The sequence below is a fragment of the Solea solea genome, chromosome 11 (assembly GCF_958295425.1).
Source record: "Solea solea chromosome 11, fSolSol10.1, whole genome shotgun sequence".
Taxonomy (NCBI): Eukaryota; Metazoa; Chordata; class Actinopteri; order Pleuronectiformes; family Soleidae; genus Solea; species Solea solea.
Window position 1 is genome coordinate 16,859,616 of NC_081144.1, and position 22,704 is coordinate 16,882,319.

The window sequence follows — 22,704 nt, forward strand, 5'->3', positions numbered from 1 at the left end:
CTCTTGATAATCTACTTACAGTAGCAGTTCAACTAAAAGACAGTTATTACAACTGACATTTTTTGTGGGAATAAGGCATTATTAATGAAATTGTATTGCTCTTAATTTGCTCTTAACATGAAGTTCAACTAAATATATATATGGGATTTATTGAACATTTTAAGAACTTGATATAAAAATCTCATTGAGAATGAATGGGCTGAAAGGGACAACAGAATGTATTATATCATAGAACACAGTGAAAAAGACTTTAATGACATACTTTGGTATCACATTCGGACACAGGTTGAAATACTTAAATGAAGCTGCGGATTACATACAATTACATCATAATCAGTTTTATTTTGGTTTAAAATCAAAACACAAAAAATACTCTGGATGATTATGGAGCACTGTGGAGGGTGTTCTGTCTTACCCAAACACTTGACATGGCCAACTGCGTAGGCCGAGGCGGCTCGGGGCTTGTTAGTGACCAAGGCCAGCTCCCCAAAGTATTGACCCCTGTTACAGCGTGTAATCTCCACCTCCGCATTGTCTGCATGGTCTGCCTTCGTCTGCAGGAAGGGGAGATGAACAGGAGAGGGATTAAATCTTAGGAACCTCCGAGTACCTCTTTCTTTTTCCCCACAGAGAGACACACTCAGCAGCTGAGACAATTGTGATTCTCACTGTTGCTAGGCATAAACACTTTTGTACTCTGATGGTTTTTAATGGGGAGTGTGGGTTGTCACTGTCAGAATCCTCTGCATTGTAACCATCTAGCAGAAGAATAAAACCACTGTTATGTTGATGCATATTCCCGGACCAGAAAAAACAAAGAATATTTAAAAGCCTCAGTTCTTTAATGAATGGGTTCTTCATTACTGCTGAAATGAGAGAGAAAAGACAGCTGGCAAAGTGCAGAGTAAAACTGGAAGAAGTGACGCAAATTCTCATTCACAGTAAAATGTAAAATGCAGAGAGGGGCAGTGGAGAAAATTAAGGAATGAGAGGAGAAGCATCTTACTTTGCTCTTCAACATGATCTTGACCTCTCCAGATTCTACAATGTAGAAGCAATCAGCCCCGTCTCCCTGAGGAGGAAGAACACAGTAAAGTTATCATTACACTCAGAAACCGCTCCTTGGTAGCAGGAATTAGGCCTTGATTAATATAAATGAGGAGACCCCAAATGCTCGAGTGGAGTCATTCTCTCCCTGTATGAAACCTAATCAGCCATTACTGGTTCTTACCTGTGTGATGATACGCTCACCATCTGAGAACTGCTTCGCTCCTAATACGTCAACTATCTTCATCCTCTCGTTTGCCTGCATAGACAAAAGAGGTCGATATATTGGGAAGTTGAGAGAAGAGAAATAATGGGCTAAACTGTCAATGCTAACATTGCATGTTAGACATAAACTCACCTCCAGTGATTTGAGTAAAGGTACCGACTCGATGAAAGACTCATACATCCTCCTTTTCTTGGCATTGTTCTTCAGAATGAGTCTACGAAATGTGGCACGGTCCTAGGGACAACAAACATGAGTAAACCTCTCTGACTGTTTGACTGTGTGCTCCTTCTCTGAATGACCACTGGGGGGAGCAGCAGCATAAACAACAGGGCAAAACACTGGCTCCATTCACAGATAACAGGACTCCATTCTTAACATGGTTGGGCATGTTAAGAATCATGCATACTGGTAAGTGAACCCGACCTGGATAATTTCACATGAACCTCAGCATTGGTTTATGTGCTCAAAAAACAACTATAAAATGGTCTATATCACCTTATTACAGTAAGAATACAACAAATCACACACCATGTTGTCTGCTTTTACAATTTATGCATATTTATTCTATTTGGATGCTCTTACCAGACCCCATAATGCTCCCTCCTGAGTGGCAACGATGGTGGCAGCACGTGGCGTGTTGTACATGAGCGCCAGCTCCCCGAAGCTGCCCTTATTATCATACTGACCCACGCACGTTCCCGATACCACGATGTCATACACACCCCTGGAGAGAGAGGAGACAGCGATGGAGTGTGAGGGAATGAGGAAAACCAAGCGACTGAGAAACAGAGAAATAAAATGAAATCCAAAAGCACATGCAGAAAAAAATAAAAATAATAATAATGATTTATTTATATAATTGAATCAGAAGTCAAGATGAGATTGGTGTCCCCATCCTGTTATTTAGGATTAAATCTGGGGAAGGTAATATGTAGCATCACTTTTCATAATGGTCATGTTGGAAAGATAGCCGTCCTACCATTTGCTTTATTAGGGGGCTAAAACCCTTGTCACTGGTAGAGTATTAACACTTACTTAGTTTGACTAGATTACCATGACGAGAGGACCATGATCATTTGTGTCGTCAGTCAATGGAGCTCAGTTTACTAGTATTGAAACATACTACTTGGCTGTGATTTTTATGAAAGCATCAGAAGATGAATGAAAGCTAATCATTGATACATTGATAGAAGTCTTTCTATTTGAGTCCAACAGTCAGATTAAAAAAATAGTTTTTTACTTGGAAACTCAGGCAATACTACCAGAACAGACCATGGGAGCGTTTGTGTGTATACAGCAACAGTGCAGGGATGGGTGGGGAAAGAAGCATTTATGTTGTCAAACTGTTGAATGGCCGTATTTTTTGAGCTGTAGAATTCACTTTTTAAAATTTTCATGGGCGAATCTTTGTGTTACCACAATGTTACTGTTGCCTCCATCTGTCTTGAAATAAAATTAATCACTTCCTGTGTACAGCATGGGAATGTTGCCCAGCAACACAATATCTAAACACTGCTACACTGAGAAACTCACTGTTTGTTGTGTAGAGCTGTTGAATGTAAAATAATATTTGCTTATATTTAAAAGTTCCTCATTTGAGTTATAAGTCATCAAAATTTCTCATTATTTATTAAAACCAACAAGCATGTTAAGTGGATAAACAAACACACAAACAGATAAAATGAGAATAAGGCTGCACTACACCAAAGTGTGCTATTAAAGCCAGAGGACAAATGGTTGTGACTTCCGGCATAGACAGGATGTGTGCATAACAAGGGTTTTATCTTTCAACCAGTGGGTATCGCCCTCAGTGATTTTTAACAACTCAAAAAAAGAAATGTAGCTAGGGTTTGTTGGCTTCACAGTAATTTTTAAACAATGAAGACCTTTCAACTTCTTATGAGAGATACAATGAAGTACAATGGCAAAGAGTAAATGACAAATGCAAGATCCAGAGGCAGCAAACTAAGCAGTTCATTCAAATGTTTGATATAATTATTTATAATGACTTTTAGATGGGGCACAGGTACAAAATAACTTGTGTGGTTATACTGTATATTAAAGCTGTGTCAAAACAGTCACAACTCAGTGCCACAATGATCACATGAACATGTCATCAGTCCCATTATACATTTATTGCCAGGTCCCTGAGTGAATTCCACTTCCTTCCTTCCTTCAAGGTCTCCAAACATGATTGTTCACATTTGGTCCTTATGTTAAGTTTAGTACCACACAAATGAGGGCAGCTAAATGCTTACAGGACATGGTTGTGTTGAGACTTATCATTTTGAGTCAGCTGTGCCTTGAAAATCGTTAGCAGCTTTCACAGCTGACAGTGACAGACCCATGTGATTATATTGATGGCTAATATGACGAAACACCAAGCAAAGTAACTTTAAATACTAGGTTTAATGACCTAATAAAAAGGCTTCATAAAAAAAAACTGAACAATGTGGTACTTTATCCTGTTTTGTTTCCTGCTTTTCTTTTTAGTTTATCTCTCCATCTGTGTGTGTGTGTCTATGCTCACATCCCACCCTGCGGGTGACATTAACTACCACCTATGCTTTAACAGGCCAGGGGAAAACTCTGTGAAAGAATATGACTAGGAAAGCGTGTTGCTCTTAAAGGTCATGCATGTCTCATGTCAGGGAGCACACTGTGTTAGACAGTATGTCCACAGATGGAAAGATAGTGCACAACAAGTGGAACTACTGTGATCAAGTGACTGGTAGGTCTGTTCTCTCTTTGGTTGCACCATCATGTTTTATGTTAAGTAATCACATGAACTATTGATGCATGAAGGATAAATGTTAATTTCTCTAAACACAGTGTAATCTCAGGGACTGACAAGGAAATGTGTCAAAATTAATTTAAAATCAAAGTCAACAATAATTTCACTATTTTACCTGATGTTAATGTTATAATTATTATAATTATTAATACTAATTTACAAGTATAAAACTTTTACTTTTTCACATCTTGAGGAGACACAGTTTATTACTCCTACAGTATATTACAGTTTTCCAATCCAGGTAACAAAACCTCTATGGCATTCAACACACTGTGTACACAGCAGCTCACATTGTTTACATTGACAATATAGGAGGGAAATTACATCCATGGCCTTCAAAGATAACAAACAGAAATGCACGCAGACCATAATCATGTTTAAAAAAAAAATAGAACCCTAACCCCAACAGTTAAGACCAGCAAACTGGCTGCTGCACTTTTTCAATAGGTTACAAACCTGTAACTATTTGCCAATATTTTATTTCTTTTCATCTATGTATGTTAATGAGCATCTGTTTGAGTCAATCTAATTCTCTTCAAACAACTCAGTTCTGTAACTGGGCTGTATAACATTACCTTCTTTATTTTTTCCATCATGAAAGCTGACTAAAACAACCTGGTAGTATCTTAATCAATAAACTAACCCAGATTTAATGACCCAGCATGGGGGAATGCCTCTTACCTCTCTATGACATAGAAGTTGTCTCCATCATCTCCCTGGTCGATGACATGCTCCTGGGGTTGAACCACTGATTCAAACATGGCGTCTAGCACCTGAGAGAACTGCTCCTGGATGGTGGGGGAAAAAGGAAGAATGTCAAAGATGATAAAGTGTGTGTGATGCACAATGGAGAAAGTCGTAGAATGGAGTATATATATTTTTTATTACCATAACGCTTCCTAAATTGATGCGTCTTCATTTTTCAGTGAATATATATATACAGCTATGTAAATGTGCAATACATATATATGCAAGTTGTTGAAATAAAAAAAAAAACTGTAACTCAACAGTTGCCATCTTTGCAACATAACCAAAGTGAGAAATCTGAGAAAATGGAGTCCAAAGAAATGTTTTCCGTGACTGTGGTGACATAATTGGCATGTCAAATGACTTTTAAATGCAGCCACATGTTGGCAGTTGTCATTTCCGATGAGTGTAAAACGGCTTCATCTGACAACACTAGTCTGTTGTAATTGACACACCACACTAGGGAATACTGAGTATGCAGTATACTACGAGCGGATCTATCCACTTAAGTATCTGATTTGAGACAGGATCCATTTCACCAGCAATTTCAGAATATCGCTGTCTCTGTGGATCGAGTGGCAACAATGGGAACATAAATAGGTTTTAAAATTATCAAATTAATTTTAAGTAGATCTTCTTAGCCAAAACAAATATGTCAATCAAGTATATCAGCATCACACAGACATACAGACACCGGATTTCAGACAATCTGCTGATGTCCAAATGAAGATGTTTTGTTTCACTTACACCATCAACACAGGCACGTAATCATAACCCTGGTTTTTAGCCAATTACACACAGATTTACCCAACTTGTACTGGTTCAAGGTATAATGTACACATGCAAAGTATGCAATAAGTATTATTTTTTTCCCTTTATGCCTTGCTCTGACATGTCCAAGAGCAGTTGCCTCAGGAGCCAGTATTATTCAGTACTTTCTGCATCTACAAATAATGAGGGTCAACATGACGATAAAACCATGCAACATCATTAACTGAACACACATACAACTTAAGACAACTTTACCAAATCAGTGTATTTTAAGTAACTTAAAACAAACAGTATTATTTACTGCTCTGTATGATTTCCCAGTCGTTGCCCAGTGTATAATAAATCAATGTAGATGTGAAATGTACTTCTGTAAATCTCTCATTACTTTACTGATGTGGCAAAACACATTTTCAATGCCACGCCTACACTAAAACACGTTTGAATCACAAATTACATGTAAGGTGCATTTCGTTCAGTTGTGATTACACAACCAATGCTTTAAATTATATACAACACCAAGATTTTAGATCCCCCAGGAAAATCATCAGTGTGGGGAAAAACATGTATTAAATTCTAATGAATTCACATTCAGGAAATAAAGGAACAATGTAAATACTCAAGAGGAAAAAGTTCATCTTAATGGGGCTCGTGAATGGATTATTGAGGATCTTATTACTTCAGTGTAGAAATGATTTTCTTTCACTCAAATGTTTGTTAATTGTTTTCTGCACCAACATGTGTCTGAATACACACATTTTCCTTTGTATGTTTCAAAGTATTGTTTACCTGATCTAGTGTTTTGAAGAGTAGGATGTCTCGGCAGGCCTCCTGCAGTCTGCAGCGCTGCTCATCTGTTTTCGGGTGAACCACTCTGGGCTCTGTGTCCTCGTCGTCCTCATCTGGGTTGAACGCCTCCGCACACACTAGAGAGAAGACACGTAATCCCCCTTTACACACTGCAATAACATGTCCTGGGTGATTACATTGTAATTAGACAGAGCAAACAGGTGAGAGAGTATCATACAGTCCAGAGATGAATTAAGTCACAGTAGTAATCACGTGTAAATGCTACGACAGCCTCAACATAACCTTGAAAACAAGGATATGTAAACAAAATAAATCAAATCGCAGCAGGTTGCTGGCAGCTCAAGCAGTGACAACCTTGGAAAAAACTGCACTACCACCACAGGCATCATTAGGATGTTGAAACATCAAGGGCTTAACCCAGTGCAAATTAATGTCAGAGGTGGGACACTCAGTTCCTTTTGAGCTATGACAAAATGCATTAACACGGCCTATTCTCTAGCCATTGATGCTCTCCTCTTCTTCATCTGTTCGTCTGTCACATTCTATCCTGTTGTTCTCTTCTCCTCATAAAAAAATAAAAATCAGCTTTTACAACCAAAATCAAACTAAGCCTCTATTTTTAATGCAATGATTATAAAAAATCTAATGGATAAACACTTTTATAAGAATTCAACTACTTGAGGTATCAGTATTATTTATGATTACTACAAAGATATTTTTGGTGACTACATGCAGCAGTAATAATCATACACTCCAGATTACTTGCCAGAGAACACGGAGCTGGACTAAAGGGTAAAGATGCCTCCTCTTCATCAACCACTTCTTTTCACATTATAACTCATCTGCTGATAAAACAGCTCCTCCTCTACCTCCTGTAGCTATACATGCACCTGTTCCCTTTATCCTTCTTTCAAGGAAGTAGCCACTTTTTTTTTACCATCAGACACTTTCTCTCCTTCTTGCTTACACACTCTGCCAAGTTGTTAGAAATAAATGTGTTGGACTGAATGACTCAGAGGACTAAGAGGCTTTTGGTTGTTTTTGACCAACAGTATCACATTTTTAGGGCTTCAATACATGTTTGGAATGACAGATAAACACACTAAGGGCTATTCACAAAACATTCAAGACTCCAGTCCAACAATGTGTCTTTAATGGTATGACTGAAAATTGGCAGGTTCTTATCCAATAACTTGCACTTGTGCAGACAGGCAAGACTGTAGAATTAAATCCAACCTCTGCAGATTATACACAACAGATAGTGACATCATAATAATAGACGACTTGTATTGTGGACACAAAACGCAAAAGATATTGAGGGAGGTAAAGAAGCATGCTACTAACACACAAACACCTGAACTAAATAATGTACAAGGAAGGTAAGGCACAAAGAAACACATTGAGAGACACTATACAACTGAATGAGTGCTTATAAAGGTGCTCATAAGAAACAATAAATGTTCACTCAAATTGTAATAACCGATTATATTTCTTATTATTTTTAATCACCATCATATTAATGTTATATTTACCAATAAAATATTTCTAATAAGGGCCTATAAGTGTCTTCAAAAAATAAATGTGTTAATTACAATACTAATGAAATGGAATGACTTATGTTTATGAGAATCTTACAAGACTTTATAAGTGGCATATTGTTGTCAATTACAGCTTATTACGAAGACCTTAAAATAAAGTGTTTCCAGATATTGTACAATTAAAATGAGGCAATGGCCCACAGGAGGAGAAGATAAGGACATCAGCACTACAGGACACTAAAGAAGCCCAAAAGTGAGGAGATGATACATGCACACGGACTTGTTTTGCCACATTGGAAGACAAACACTGATAAGGTCATTTTGAAGTTGTCACCGAGTCGCTGCGTTTCCTGCAGGTGCATAGAAACACACTTCACAACACTCCTTACATGACATTTACCACACAGTAGTCTCTAAGTGTGTGTGTCTGTGTCCGTGCGTCCTCAGTAACATCGTATCTTTCAGCATTCACAGCAATCATACAAAAGAACTGCATAACTACTGAATTGTTAATGTGTTAACTCATTTAGTCCAGCTTGATCAGGAATATTAATACAATGGATTATAGAGCTGTCACTTTTTATTCGAAATTCAATATTATTGGGGTGTAAAGTTCACATTCAATGAAGTCAAACGCAACCGTGGAAAGTGAATGACATTAAAGCATTACAGCGACTGTTACACAATCACACTGAAGGAGAAGATGTTAGAGAGGGAGGATGATGGAAGTAAAAAAAAAAAAAAAAAAAAAGGAAAAAAGATGTTCTACAGCTGTGCTGTGTGTGTGTATGTTTGGGGGTGGTGATGGTGGTGGGGCAAAGACAGCTGCAGCAGAGACAGCACCTTGGAGATGCAAGCCCTCATGAGGGAAATTAATTCAAGTAACTGCAACTCTCAAAGCTGGCTAATAAACGTCTATGTACGAGGGACATCTGTGCACTCTGAGCGAGTGCTCTCATCCATGGGCAATATTGAAAATAAAAAGAGCGCCACACTCAAACCCAATCATTGGATTGGAAAATCTTGATTATCCCTGAGGGACATTTTTGTTTGCAACATAAGTCAGGTCAGTCAGGTAGAATTGTGTGTCTAGCAAATAATATTAGAAATTAAGAAATTATGTTTTAACATGGAACCAATGAAACATTATTACATTTTAGTTAAAAGCTGTCGGAGACTCCTGTTCTCCTGTTCTCAGTGAATTCCCATTCAGGTTTATTCCATCCTACTTTACAGAGTACTGTATGGTATGGATAGTCCAACACTAGCAGCACTGTTACAAACATAACAATTATAAAAATCCATAGTAAAGTAATGGAAACTGTGACGTTGGTGGAGTATTGGGGGGGAGCGGCAGGGGGGGATGAAGGTTCAAATGTATTTGAATAAATGACAGGTCAATATAAATCAGTTCAAACTTCATTTTGTAAAAAGCAACAGCCAAGGGAAAGTAAAAAAACAAAAACTTTTACACTGCAAGTCTGAATCTGACTTTGATGCTGCTGATCAGGAAACAACTGTAAAGCAAAAAAAATCTTTGAGACAGTGATGTTTGAGTAAGTGTTCAGTTTTGTCTACTGTATTCTTCACAGGTATGAACACAATTCAGAATCAGATAACAGAGAAAGTGCAGTCAGGTCCATCATGTTCTGCTTAACTTGTTAGTATCAGATTTTCTTCATTTCCCTAATGCTGTCAAAACCTCACTCCACCCCTAGCAGTAAAACAAGATACTAAGACAACACACAATAAACAAACGGCTAGTTTGTGTCCCATTGAGAAGCCCCACTTCACTCATCTGGAGGTGTGACTGAATCTAATGCAATTACACAAGCAAATGTTAAGTTTTTTAATCTACTGTTCATTCTCCACTACAGGCAGTGCTATGCATGACCTTATGCTGTTTACTGTCTGTCAATAACCATGTTGCCTGTGCATATATGTACATTCCAAAATTTAAACTGGATTCATTTGGGAAGATCTGGCTCTTGAACTGATGAATGTGTGACTATGTTTACCAGCTGTGTTTCCCAATAATTACCAACACTGTGGTGATCCAGCTCTATAATGATCTGAAATACTTTAACACTCCAAAAACATTAAAAATCTTAACAGCATTCTACAATGGCTGACCATCAAAGCCACCTTAAATAACCTGTCTTAACATTGGTTGTTTCCACGTAAGCTGTGTGCAATGTGTTCATGTAGTTATAAGTAAGCAGGCAGACCTTTACAACATAACATCTAATCCCTATGTACCGGTCATTAAAATGCATGAGAATAAATGCAGCGCATGATTATTTAGCAATTACAATAATCCCTCCTTTAAAAAAAATAAAACTTAACTATCGCAAATATGTCATCGTTAATAGTACTTTATAATTGTTTATTTCAAGTCTTGTCAATTTCATTAATTTGTGTCCATTTCCTGAAAACAACAGTTTTGTAAAACAGTTCATGTGATTACAAAGAAACATAAATAAAAGTACCTTTGTAGTAGGTCTGGGAGGGTTTGCTTTTCTCACAAATTGACTGACTATACGCACCTAGTGTCAATTTAAACTTCGGCTAAACTATAAGCCAGCTCTTTTACTTCCAGTCAGTTGATATAGATCAAAAACCTTTACATCGTCTTTTTGTAGTTTGCCCTGAGGGATTCAAGTATAAGTATAAGGGGGACAAAAGTGGAGCACTGCTGCAGTGCACAGCCTCCGCTAAATTCTATAATTTCTTGCTAAACATCTGAGCAACATCAACACTGAGTGTAGAACATATCTACATCTTTGGCTGACATTTTCATTTCCTCCTCAAACCAAAATTGAATGATACATTTCTTTAGACAATTAGCCACAAGTCATATTTCCAAATTCAATGCACATCACATGTCAGTGAGCCTTTAAATTAAAATGGTTCACTTTTCAAACCCACCACTAATTGACAAACTGATAAACACTGATAAACTGTTTCCATACACTGTAGTAGAAATATGAAATATATTTTAATTAAAATGGTGTAAAAATAAATACACACACAATATATATTACGGTTTAACCTCTCCCACACACCTACATTTGTAGTAACATCTCTAACAAACATGAATAATTTAGACCTAGAAGGTTTACAACCACATACATAACTCAACATCAAACATATTCTAACGCAAGTCACTAATAAAGGCAGGTGGGTCAACAATGATGGTAGGACAACTGTAAAGATAATCAGCTGCCACACCCAGGGACAAATGGAAGTGCAGTGCTGTGAGATGACGGTTGACATTCATTTACTCAAATTGAAACACTTCAAAGGGTGTGCGTGAGAAAACAAGAGCACTGTACACACAAGATTACAACTCAGGTGCAGAGACAACACAAATATACAACAGCAGCTCAGTTTTACATTCACGGCATGTGCAAATATACTCGGAGTGTGAGAGAGAGCGCAATTAGAATGTTGTTTACATGACATTAGAGATAACTGAATTACACTACTAGTACGATGAAAACTGTACTTTTAAAATGCACGTAAACATTTTAGTCTGACTGAAATTGTTCCAAATCAAACCTCAAAGTTGGACTAACACACCAAGATAATGCGATTAGGAGTCAAATTACCAATGTATACCCTACATGGATGGTAGGTAGACCTGGAATGGCACTGGACATGCTAACAACTAGCTGCAAGCAAAACCAAAACTGCTAACAAGCTGAAAGGGGGTGTATTGCTCCCTGGTGTAGCAGAGGTGGACACACTTGAGTCAAAGCAATTCCCCCGCTAGTACTTGTACACTGGGACAGGACAGTCGGAGTGCTATTGAACAGCATACAGCATAGTAGTGCTACAACAGTAGCTCAATTTAAATGTGCATGGAAATGTAGTGACTTTTGATCTTGACACACAACACTCACAACAATGCAAAGGGAAGCTGCAGGTGAAACACTGGGGCAATTATGTACACTATATTGTCCCTGGTGTGGATTACACACTTAAAGCATGACGTCAAACACACACTGGTGAACACGCACACACATACCTGACACTCTTCTGTTGAATCTGCTGGGTGGTGGAGCTGTAGACAGAGGGAGAGTTGAAATTAAAATCATTGTTTACATAACGACATTTAATACAATTTTGTGATTGATTTAGTAATTCCTAATAATGTCTGAAGTGGAAGAAAAGTATTCAAAAAATGAAACAGAGACAAAATAAAGAGAGTGAATCAGAGTGACAGCCAGCATTGGAGAGAGACTGATGATGAGGATGGTTTGATAATGATGATAAACAGATGAAGACAGCAAGAGGTGAAGAGAAAAAAAAAAGTAAGAAACTGATGCACAGAGAAACATGATTAACTTACAAAAAAAAGTAAAATTTGTATAATGCATTAGAAGAGACAAAATATGGTGGCAGTTGTGTTAGTACTGAATCCATTAGTGGTTTCGTGAACATTTGCAACCAGCTTTGAGAGTTTGCATGTCTTGATTTGGTGACATAAATATTATAGGCCTTCTACAGAGCTCACACAATATGAACCACAGGTGTCATGAGTCAGCTGACTGTGACAGCTGTAAATCAGACACGGCACCAGAAAAACAAACAAAGAAAACAAACACTTTTGTATCACAAGATACAAACTGCAAGACCAATAACACTTCTGCCTAAATTGTATGATTCATAATCGAACCTTTGACACAATAAACAATGAATTATCATTTTATGGGAGTAAGCTGGAACAATACAAAACTTAAATAATTTTTCAAGAAAGCAATACGTCATCTACGCGTTAATCAAACCCCGCTCATTGCTGCTGCTCTTTCAAAACCTGGCATCTAGGTCACACCCTGTAATTAAAAAGTAAATGTCCTCCCTTACAAAAGATTACAGCTAATTGCCTTGTTTGTGAAACTGAATGTGTTTATATCATCATTATCATACAAAGCTGAAACTAATGATTAGCTTCATGATTGATTAATCTGCGATTTCTTGATTCATCAATAAATTGTTTGGTCCAGAAAATGTTGAAAAATTAAAATCACTTGAAATGATGGCGTTCTCGAATGTCTCGTTTGATCCACAAACCTTAATTTATCAGTTAAAACAATTCCTTTGTTATATGTTAAATACTATTGTGACAGTAATGGTTAATAAAGTTTCAGATGAAATTCACATATACTCCACCCACTCAATAGTACCATAACACACTATGTACTACAAGGCAGACATACCAGCACAAAAATGTAAACATTCACTTCTTGGCATGAATATTTAAATTTGGATTTTTAAGTTAGTTGATAACCAGTCCCATGCTGTTAAAACTCATCCTGGCAAATGCAGAGGCCCCTCTTGCTGGTGTTGAACAGCTCCACTTTGAAATTTCAAACTTCGTCCAGCTGAGTGAACACAGGCCAAGAGGACACTATCCTCTTGCCTGCATGCTTACCGACTAGAACTGGCTTCAGGCTGTGCCTGAGGTGAATGTGCAACCAAATACAGGCTTTAAAAGTGTTCATATTAAAACGTGTTTAATACAAATTTACATTTGTTTTGTGAATATGTGGGGGTGCATTTGTGTGTGCTGGTATGCATGTACAGCATTTGCATCCGGTTGTCAACATTTGTACATCTGCTGTCTATATAAACGGATTCTGGCATTATGCAATGTTTGTAAAGTTTAAGGCCCATCGTATCCTTGGGTGTTTCTGTCCTTGTTGTGAATGTGTGCGCCTGCTGCAACAGGGTGTTAATTTAAACACACAAGCGGGTGAGGTCAGGGTACTTAACACCTGCTTTCTCACACTGGGCTGATACAAGCCAGCAAGGACAGAGTTCACTGCTGCTGCTACACACACACACACCCAGTCTATGTCCATTGCTGCGTTATTATCATCCTGTCAGAGCCCATTAGATCTAGACTGTGAAGACAGCAGCCTGGGGGAAACTCACACATACACACCACTTTCACCTGGTCACCAGGGGAGATAGACAGAGTTTAACACTTCACTCTCCATGGAGATCACTCCAAGTATCACTCAACACAGAGCAAGCCACAGTATGGTCTTAGGTTCTGCTGCACTGTGGCATCAGCTCTATAAAATGTTGCAGATATGTTTCTCTTAGTAATCAGAACAGTCTTGTAACTCATTGAAAGGATTTCTTTTATTTGGGACATAAAAATGTAATTACGAGTTCTGCATTTTAACTCTGTATCTATGTTATTTCTGGATACATTCAACACATTCAGACGGGTTTGGCATTTGCTTTACCTACCTGAAGTCTCACTCTGTCTCATATTCTACACATTAGACCTAAATGTTTCAAACCAAAAGGTCGAAGAACGTTAAAGAACACCTTTATTTAGATAGCCCTTTTAAAATCAACCAAAGTTTAATTTAGATACAGTTTTCTCAACAACCACTCATCTGATCAGCTTTGAGGGTGTAACTTCAGATACAACTGAAGTATTCTGGATGAGCTATTCTCCAAACATGATCACAAATTCTTTCTTTGTGATTTTTGCTATTTTTATAGCAATGCCAAAAACTGGTCAATTTTACGCAAGTTTAAAAGAGAAGTGTTTGCTTGTTAATCATAAAAGGGGGGAAAAAAATTACGAGGTAAAATGTATGGATGGCGCCATCTTTAGCATATAAGTTTATTGGAATAAATAATTATATATATATATATATATATATATATATATATATATATATATATTTTTTTTTTTTAAATATTATGTTTACATCATGTCCCCATTTGTGTTGAATCTGTTTACTTTGCTTTACAAATAAAAAAGAACAGTGCAAGTGTGTGACTTTTTCTTTACCTGCCATAACCCAGTGATCTGGATTCTGTTCAAACAAAGACACACCCAGGTGAAAAAAGTCTCTGGCTGCTCACTCTGAACTTTTCAGAACTTCCTCCATATTCCTCCAAAAGCTCCAAAGGCCTTTCCTCTCCCTCTGTCTTAAAATTAAGAGAATACTTCCCTTAAAGAAAATGATAATCTAGCGGAATCTATTTTCTGAAAGAAATCCCACAAATACAGAAATGACTACAAGTTCCACGGGAAAATGAAGTCATTTGTCCTAAAATTTGATTTAAAAATAAACCCATATTTTTAATTTGGTGCTGAAAATGTGTTATTGTATTCATTCTACAAAAATCATCAATATTTAAATTTATTTATTTATTTATGTTATATCCTTTTCACAGAGTTCCAAAAGTCTTCATTTCATTTGCTCAGCCTATGCTTTTCTATTCCTACATCTTCTCTTCTTTAAGAGAGGTATAGAGGCAGGAGTAAGCAAGAGTATAAAGTCTGTAGCAGTTCTAGGATTCTTTTAAGCCTTTAATTCAGAGTTCATGATAACAACACCCAGAAAATGATGACTATCATTTCTAAGACCTTGCTTTAAATATCTCCCACAGTAATTCCACTTTTTTTCCCCATCCACTATAAAACGCTATTATCTGCCACATAACCACCTACTGGGAAGACACATTCCAAAATGCTGAAAATGATTTGCTTTGATTCACGTCAAACTCATGAACAGGTCAGATCACAGTGGGTAGCCCAGCAAAGAGGCACAATGGAACACAGAGAAAGAGCTACAAGTGCACCCAAACACAGGAAACAATGAATTGAACACAGATGTTGTGCTACAGTGAAAAACACAAAGGAAACTAAATTAGATTTGCATTTTTAATATTCAGTTCTAGTCAAAATGTCCGTACACATTTGCATGTATTTTGATGTTTTGTAGTTATCTTATTCTTAACATATGGCACGTTTCCACCGGCCCTACTCGCCCTCGGCACAGTACGGTTAAGTTTTCACTGGCATAGTACCTGGTACCAGGTACTTTTTTTAGTACCTGCTCTGGCAAGGTTCCAAACGTGCTGAGTAGGTACTATGCGTGACTTCGTTAGACTGCCGGCCACTGATTGGTCAGAGTACTGTCACAGGAAGTGACGTCAAACACAAGAATCAAGCTGAACAATGCCGTACTGTAGAAAAGTTAAAAATACTTAACAATTGTAAACCGCACCATGCTGAGGCGAGGCGGGACCATAGTGGAAAAGGGCCAACAGTTACTGTATGTCCTCTCCATACATCTTCTTTGTACAGAGGTTGTTGGGCTCATTTTACACTGGTTCAACATTTTCACAACCTTTTTATAAACCTTGTTTGAGGGGGAATAAAAGTCAAGCGCACAACAAACAAGTGAACTTGTTTTGGGGAACATTTTCAAGCAAAATCGGAAAATAACGACCTGACCAACAATGATCTTCTCATAAATTAATTATCTACTGTCGCTATAAGTCACGCAAAATGCCGCCTTGCTGTTAAGAGCAGGTGGTCATACTAAAAATGTGTGCACATGTGCTACTTAGTGTTTTGTGTGTGTGGGTGCGTAAGTCTGAGTGAGCAATCTGTGAAGTGCTCTCCCTATAGTCATGTGGCTGGGGGGTGTAGGTGATGGTGGCTGTATCAAGTGTTCGCCTGAAGTTGCCTTGGCAACCCAACACAAAGAAGATCTCATTGCCATAACAACACCCACTCCCCTCAACCCCCCCCCCCCCCCACTCCCCTCTCTCATCTATCCAGCTTGCACCAAGTGGCAGATCATCCCTCCTTTTCTAATCCATCCCTATACTCACACATACTGCCAGAATGGCATTAACAGATGGAGCAAGACAGAGGGAAGAGAAAATTAAGAAGGGCGGGTGATCAGAGCGAGATTTATTGCAAAGAAAAATTAAATGGACAAGAACAATGTCATGAAAGTGACGAGTAGTATGCTACTGTAAATTAGAGATAAAAGGGACAAAAAAGATAAAGAGAAAGACAAGTGGTTAGAGATGTGTTTTGAGTATAATGTATATAAAGAAAGAGGCAGATAAAAGGATAATAGTGACTTAAGCATGTGATAACCGATTATTCAAAAAAAACAGTAGAGAAACCAACACAAATGAGAGAGATAATCAATGTAGCAATGGGGGGTGGAGAGAGGGAGAGAAAAAGAAAGAGAAGAGAGAGAGAAGGAAGAGCCCACTGAGTGAATAAGTGAATAAGGTGTTTCCCATTGATTTCTCTTATAGCCATGCTCAGTGTGTGACTTTCTGCCTGCTCAGTCCATCAATATATCAGCCAGTTTGCTGGAGGAAAGAATGAATGTGACAAACAAAAATTTGATTGCAAAGTAATCATATGGGTAAAACATAACATCTTGATATTTTTGGGAAATTTGACGATTTTTTTTTTATTGTTTAAGTTACACATTATCATCATCAATGTTTCCAGGAAAATTACTACTTTCTTTAAACTTAAGACTAATAAATGAACTACAGTGTAAAAACATTGGACTCTCAGATGTTCTACTGTAAAGTACATTGTGCAGCACACAAGCAAGAGCAAATAAAACTATTACAAAGACTCAGTGGCAGGGGCTGGGATCTCCATGTTTTCTCCCAATTAGCATAACCACATAGGGCTAACCTATGTGGCAGGGATGATGCTAGCAAAAGTTCATGTGACTGAATCCTCCTGGAATGTGTGGAGTTTCAGTGTTTCATCAGTTTTTGCAAAGTCGTGTAAATACTCGACAATATCAGTGTGCATATCTTTGAAACAACAATCACAATATTATCTTTGACTACATATCTTGCCCACCTCTACTGCTAAGACAAAAAATTAAGATTAAAAGATATTTTCGGTGACAGTGACAATTAAATGAACATTCATGTCAACATTACAGGAGGGAAGCACTGACTTTTAAGCAGGGGCTTTCAAGGAAAACTAGGCCAATTAGAGTCAATTTGGACAGGTCTGTTATTTGTCTGTCCACCTGCTGCTGCTCACACCTCCTAGTTTTCCACTCTTTTACTGGAACAAAAAAAAGACAATGTTGGCTTTTAAAAGGATAGATCTGTCTGTGGTGTTAGCCACTTTGGCAGAAAGTCAACCTACATTTGGAGTATTAAATCTATTTGGCAGAATAAAATAGTGATGGCGCAATGGATGCAAATAGTCACGTTAACTATGAATAGTACCCGACTATTTATTTGTTGTATTAAATGCAATAAACAAAGCCTTTCTTCTAACTCTAACCATCAACGTTAAATTGTAAGGCATACCGTACCACAGATGTCCCTGTAGGAAAAACTCATTTAAACAGTATATATCATTCAGCTGTACTCTGATCTGTTGATGAAAAGGCCAATTTGTAAGAAATAACAGTATGTCCAGGTAATTTAAGGACAATCTGCCTAAACAGTTCATAGAAGTTCAGGGAAAGAAATAAGTTAAATATAATAAGAAACATATGACCCAATTGAAAATGCATTAACAATGTTTTCTAAGTGTATCATGGCCCTCTCCATCAAAATCAAATGGGATTGAGGTGCCTAGAGATTTACATCCCTAGTAACAGAAAACTCCCTCGCTATCTCATCTACTCTCCATTCTCTTTCCTCACCTCCAGTGCCCTCCCCATTTTTCCTTCTCTTCCTCAGCAACAGCCCCCACCATCTGTTCTTCTTCTATCCTCCCACTCTGTCTCTCCATCTTTTTCCTGCTTTCTCTCCAGCCTCTCTCATCTCAGCTTATTCCTCTTCCTCTCTCCCCCCTTCTCCTACTCCTCTCTCAAGGCATGATTGATAACAACAAGGTCAGATGTGGAGCAGAGAGCTTCTCTCACGTGTTGCCTCTCCCACAGAGCTTGCAGCTTCGGAAGTCATTCTCAGCCTCTGCTGGCATGCACCCTCATGCACACGTAACAGTTCAATCCTGCACTTGGACTCGCAGTACAGCTGATAAAGCAAACAAATAATAATAAAAACAATAACACAAGCATCCTCCCTCTTTTACACACACAAAAACAATGCATGTACAATTCCAACTAGAAAGCTGACACAATAAAGCACATCATCAGCTCCAGTATCCTCCTACACACCCACGTATACAAAGAAATCCTTTCAGAATCATGTCTTCAAAATGCACACATGTAGCTCATTATCACAGAGGAGAAAAGATTCTGCAGCAATGTGTTATTATATGAATATTATTGGATATATACAAGTAGCTGAATGTGGAAAAAGGCAAGATAACACTTTTAAGCCCTTTAAAACTGCATATAAATTATTAGTGAATACTGCAATTGTTGCTCATTTATACTTTTTTGCATTTCCAGGTAAATACCATTTTCCCTCATCATAATCTGTTATTTATTATCTTTTTAAAATGTCCTTAAATGTTCTTTTACTTGGTTTCTTCTCTTCCCAGACCTACACACAGGAACAGATAAACCATACTCCTGTGTTTTCCAGTCAAGATGTGGGTTGTCTGTATATCAGGGGTCAATGTGTAATGAAATGCTGATCTAAGCAGCACTAACTCAAGGTTCTACAGCTTCAGTACAAGTCCAATACAAAAACCAAATCAAAGACATGTTATTCACAGTTACATACTGTATGCTGTGTGAAGATTGCAGATGGTTCACATGAAAAAAGGGTTCATGTTCATTTGATAGATTCATTTTTAGCAAACGGTAAAGAAAAATCATTCTAATAACCATCGCAGTGGAGAGAGAACAGACAGATAATAAACCTGGTGACATCTCTTGAATCACCTTGGCAAAATATGTAGTGCAAGGCAGGTATCAAGGCTGCTGACGTACTAGGTCTGCTGGTTACCATGCGTCACACCAAACACAAATAATCACAGTCAAACAACATGTCAATTATTGCCTTAGGCAAATTGGGGCCTTACAAAGTGAGCTGAGCCCACACTCAAAATGCTGGATAGTCCAAGAGTATTTTAAATAACATCAATGAGTTTTGCAGTGGATTTCTTTTTTATGTATATGATTAGTATTGGCTGTTTCATGCCCTCAACGGTTTGTATCATATGACAATCAGCTGAGGAATAAAGGACCAGTGTTTTCAGATAATTATCTATACTGTGGTGTCTCGCCACATTAAATTTGTCCCACCTCATGTTCATAATTAAAGAAATTAAATTTGTACTTCTAATAATAACACAAGGCATCTCTGCCTTAGTGTTTTCTTCAAATAGATCATGCTCTCTCACTCTATCCTCCATAAGGTTTTCACTGTCCAAACAGTATATAAGGGCAGAGGGAAGAAACCTGCACCAGCAGCATTTTATCAGTTAAACACCTATTGGAAAAAAACAAAGGATACCAACCCTATTTAGGACACCGAAGTACAATATGTCTCCCATAATTACACACATCGGTTAATCATAGAAGGCTAACAAGATGAACTGGTAGTGTCAAGTTTTAGAATTGGTTTAAATGTTACAAGGTTACAGGGTTATACCTTAGACTTCCTGTCGTGTGCTTTCAAACAAAGATCTCTCTTTCACTGAAGGACACACAAGCATATCCATGAAGCATAAGACATGAGTGTGATATACAGTACATATAAGTTCAATTACCAATCTTCCTGTTACAATCAGTTTCCCAGCTCTTTGATTTATGGAAGTGAGAAGGTGTTTGAAAGTTTATTACAATTTATTACACTGAAGTTGTAAACTGAGATACAAAGTTTTCACAACAGCATCAAACTGGGGAGACTATATCTTAACAAGGATATACTGTAAATAATATCTGCACTTTACATATACCCACATATACTAAAATACACAAAGGCATGCCCACAAAAACACTTTAAGCTGTCTCTGTGACAGATTAATAGCAGGTATCCAACAGCGACTCAAATAACGTGTCTCTCTCCAATTGACCGTTTAATGTCACACTTTTGACCTCGTCCGTCTTTACTTTTCCTCCATCATGCAGTTTTTCTCTCTCAACAAGTGCTTTGCCTAGTAGTAGTAGTAGTAGTAGTAGTAGGACTCCCTTGTCTACTCTTTATTTGTCCCTTTCCTCTTCCTGTACAGTTTTATGTTTGCATTTTCTTAGCTATAACTACTGTATATAGTTTTGTTTTGTTGTATATATTATGTTTTTCAGCAAACCTAATTTTTCTCTCTCTGTCCTTGCCAAAGAATGTGGTCTCTCTAATCAGCCCTTGTAGCCTATGCCTCCCCTGTACCATGTCATCGAGTTTCCTCTCTTCATTATTATTCTCACGCTCTGCACTATTTCAGCCCTTGTTTCCCACCATGCAACTCCCTCGTCACTCTCTTTACCTTTCCCATTATCTAACTTTCTCTATTTGCCTCCCACAAAACTGTCTTCTTGTTCTCTCCCTTTGCCCAATATCTGTCTCACTCTCATTCCCTGTGTCTCACATCTCCCCCTCTCCGTTTCCCTCTCGCTCAACTTTCCACAAGACTTAGGCCCTTAAAAGGATATAGCCCTCTCCTGCTTATAGCTACATTGCTGTTAACCCTTTCCCAGTGTCATCAGGTTTGCAGATTCCAATTAACCCTTTAAGTCAGACTTGACCAGCCATCTCTTATATTTATCAATGTCTTTGCTTCAACACTGTTACAATGCCTATTTGAATTAGTGATTTTATACATGGTTAAAACAGATTCTGTCAAACAAACACACAAACTCACACACAGGTTTGCACAGCTATTTTTTGTGGGACGCTGCAATGACATCCATTCAACTGGACAGCCTAAACAGAGCACTTAACCATCAATGCCTAACCCTAAACTTAAGCTAAAAACAACTCAACAGGTTTTGGGTCTTCATGAATACTGGTCCTCACAAGGTCAATGTTTATGCCAGAAAAGGTAATGAATACAAGAACACACATACACACTGTACATCACTTCAAGGAGGGTATAAACAATGAGGAACTAACTATGTAGAAGTAACTCAGCTTGGCTGACGACAGTACTTTGAATTTACTAACTGCACACTACATTTACTATGCTCAAAAAATAAGTTATGACACTGCTAGACATATCAATAACGTAACTTGCCCACTGATGGACACAGTCAACAGTAAGTCTAAGAGCACAGCACACAGCACACAGCTCTACAATTAAAGGTATTGAGATCTCTGATGCTTTATGAGAAGTGAAAAATATTAGGACAATTACAAAAACGGGTTGGGACACATTGGACTGCAGTTGGCCACCAAAGTCTGGGTAATAACTGGGAAACACTGCAGACACCTTTGGGTGCACTACAAATGAGTAAGGCTAGCTGCAGTAGAATCAAATATTAAAGATACAGTCGACACTTGTCATCTTAGTGGAACATTTCCAGCTTTAGCAACAGTTACTGCGTTTATGGTTTGCAGCAGCTATGAAATTATACACGCATGCATATTTAGCAAATTTTTTAAAACATAATGTAGTACTGACTTATACCTCAACATCTGGGTCTAAAGTGTGAGCATGCCAAATGACAAGAAAAGCAATATGTTTTTATATCCTTAGGATGACACTCAGTTTATTCATTTTGACTTCCCACGATACTTAAATACAACAAAATATGTGGCCCAAAGAAGACCTGAGTGGTTGTAAATGTTAAACTGTGGAAAAACATCAATGGCCAGTCTGTGAGCAGGATGGTGCGTCGTACTCTCATCAAATCACTGGGGTGTACAGTAAACACAGCCGATCTGGTCTCCAATTACGTGACCATTTACAGTAAAAAAATGGTTGTTTAGACTGAGGTCATTGAATGCATTACCATCAGACTAATAGCTTGAGGGCACTACTTTTTATGCCATGTAAATGAAGAATGTAGTTATTTTGAATCTGACAGCAGGGAGAAAAGACATTGAACAAAAACATTTGATGTTTCACCAGTTACCCAAGTCTAGTAACA

At 37.8% G+C, this 22,704-nt stretch overlaps 1 protein-coding gene across 1 annotated transcript in view; it reads right to left on the reverse strand.

The window, feature by feature from the left end:
• Positions 1-22,704, reverse strand: part of prkar2aa (protein kinase, cAMP-dependent, regulatory, type II, alpha A) — a 37,311-nt gene that overhangs the window by 2,857 nt on the left and 11,750 nt on the right. Inside the window, exons 3-10 of the mRNA XM_058644094.1 lie at positions 11,961-11,996; positions 6,372-6,508; positions 4,749-4,855; positions 1,856-1,997; positions 1,406-1,507; positions 1,232-1,306; positions 1,007-1,072; positions 416-554 (exon numbers count right to left, since the gene is read on the reverse strand). Of these exons, the coding sequence (XP_058500077.1) occupies positions 416-554; positions 1,007-1,072; positions 1,232-1,306; positions 1,406-1,507; positions 1,856-1,997; positions 4,749-4,855; positions 6,372-6,508; positions 11,961-11,996 (804 nt within the window). The remainder of the gene's footprint in view (positions 1-415; positions 555-1,006; positions 1,073-1,231; positions 1,307-1,405; positions 1,508-1,855; positions 1,998-4,748; positions 4,856-6,371; positions 6,509-11,960; positions 11,997-22,704) is intronic.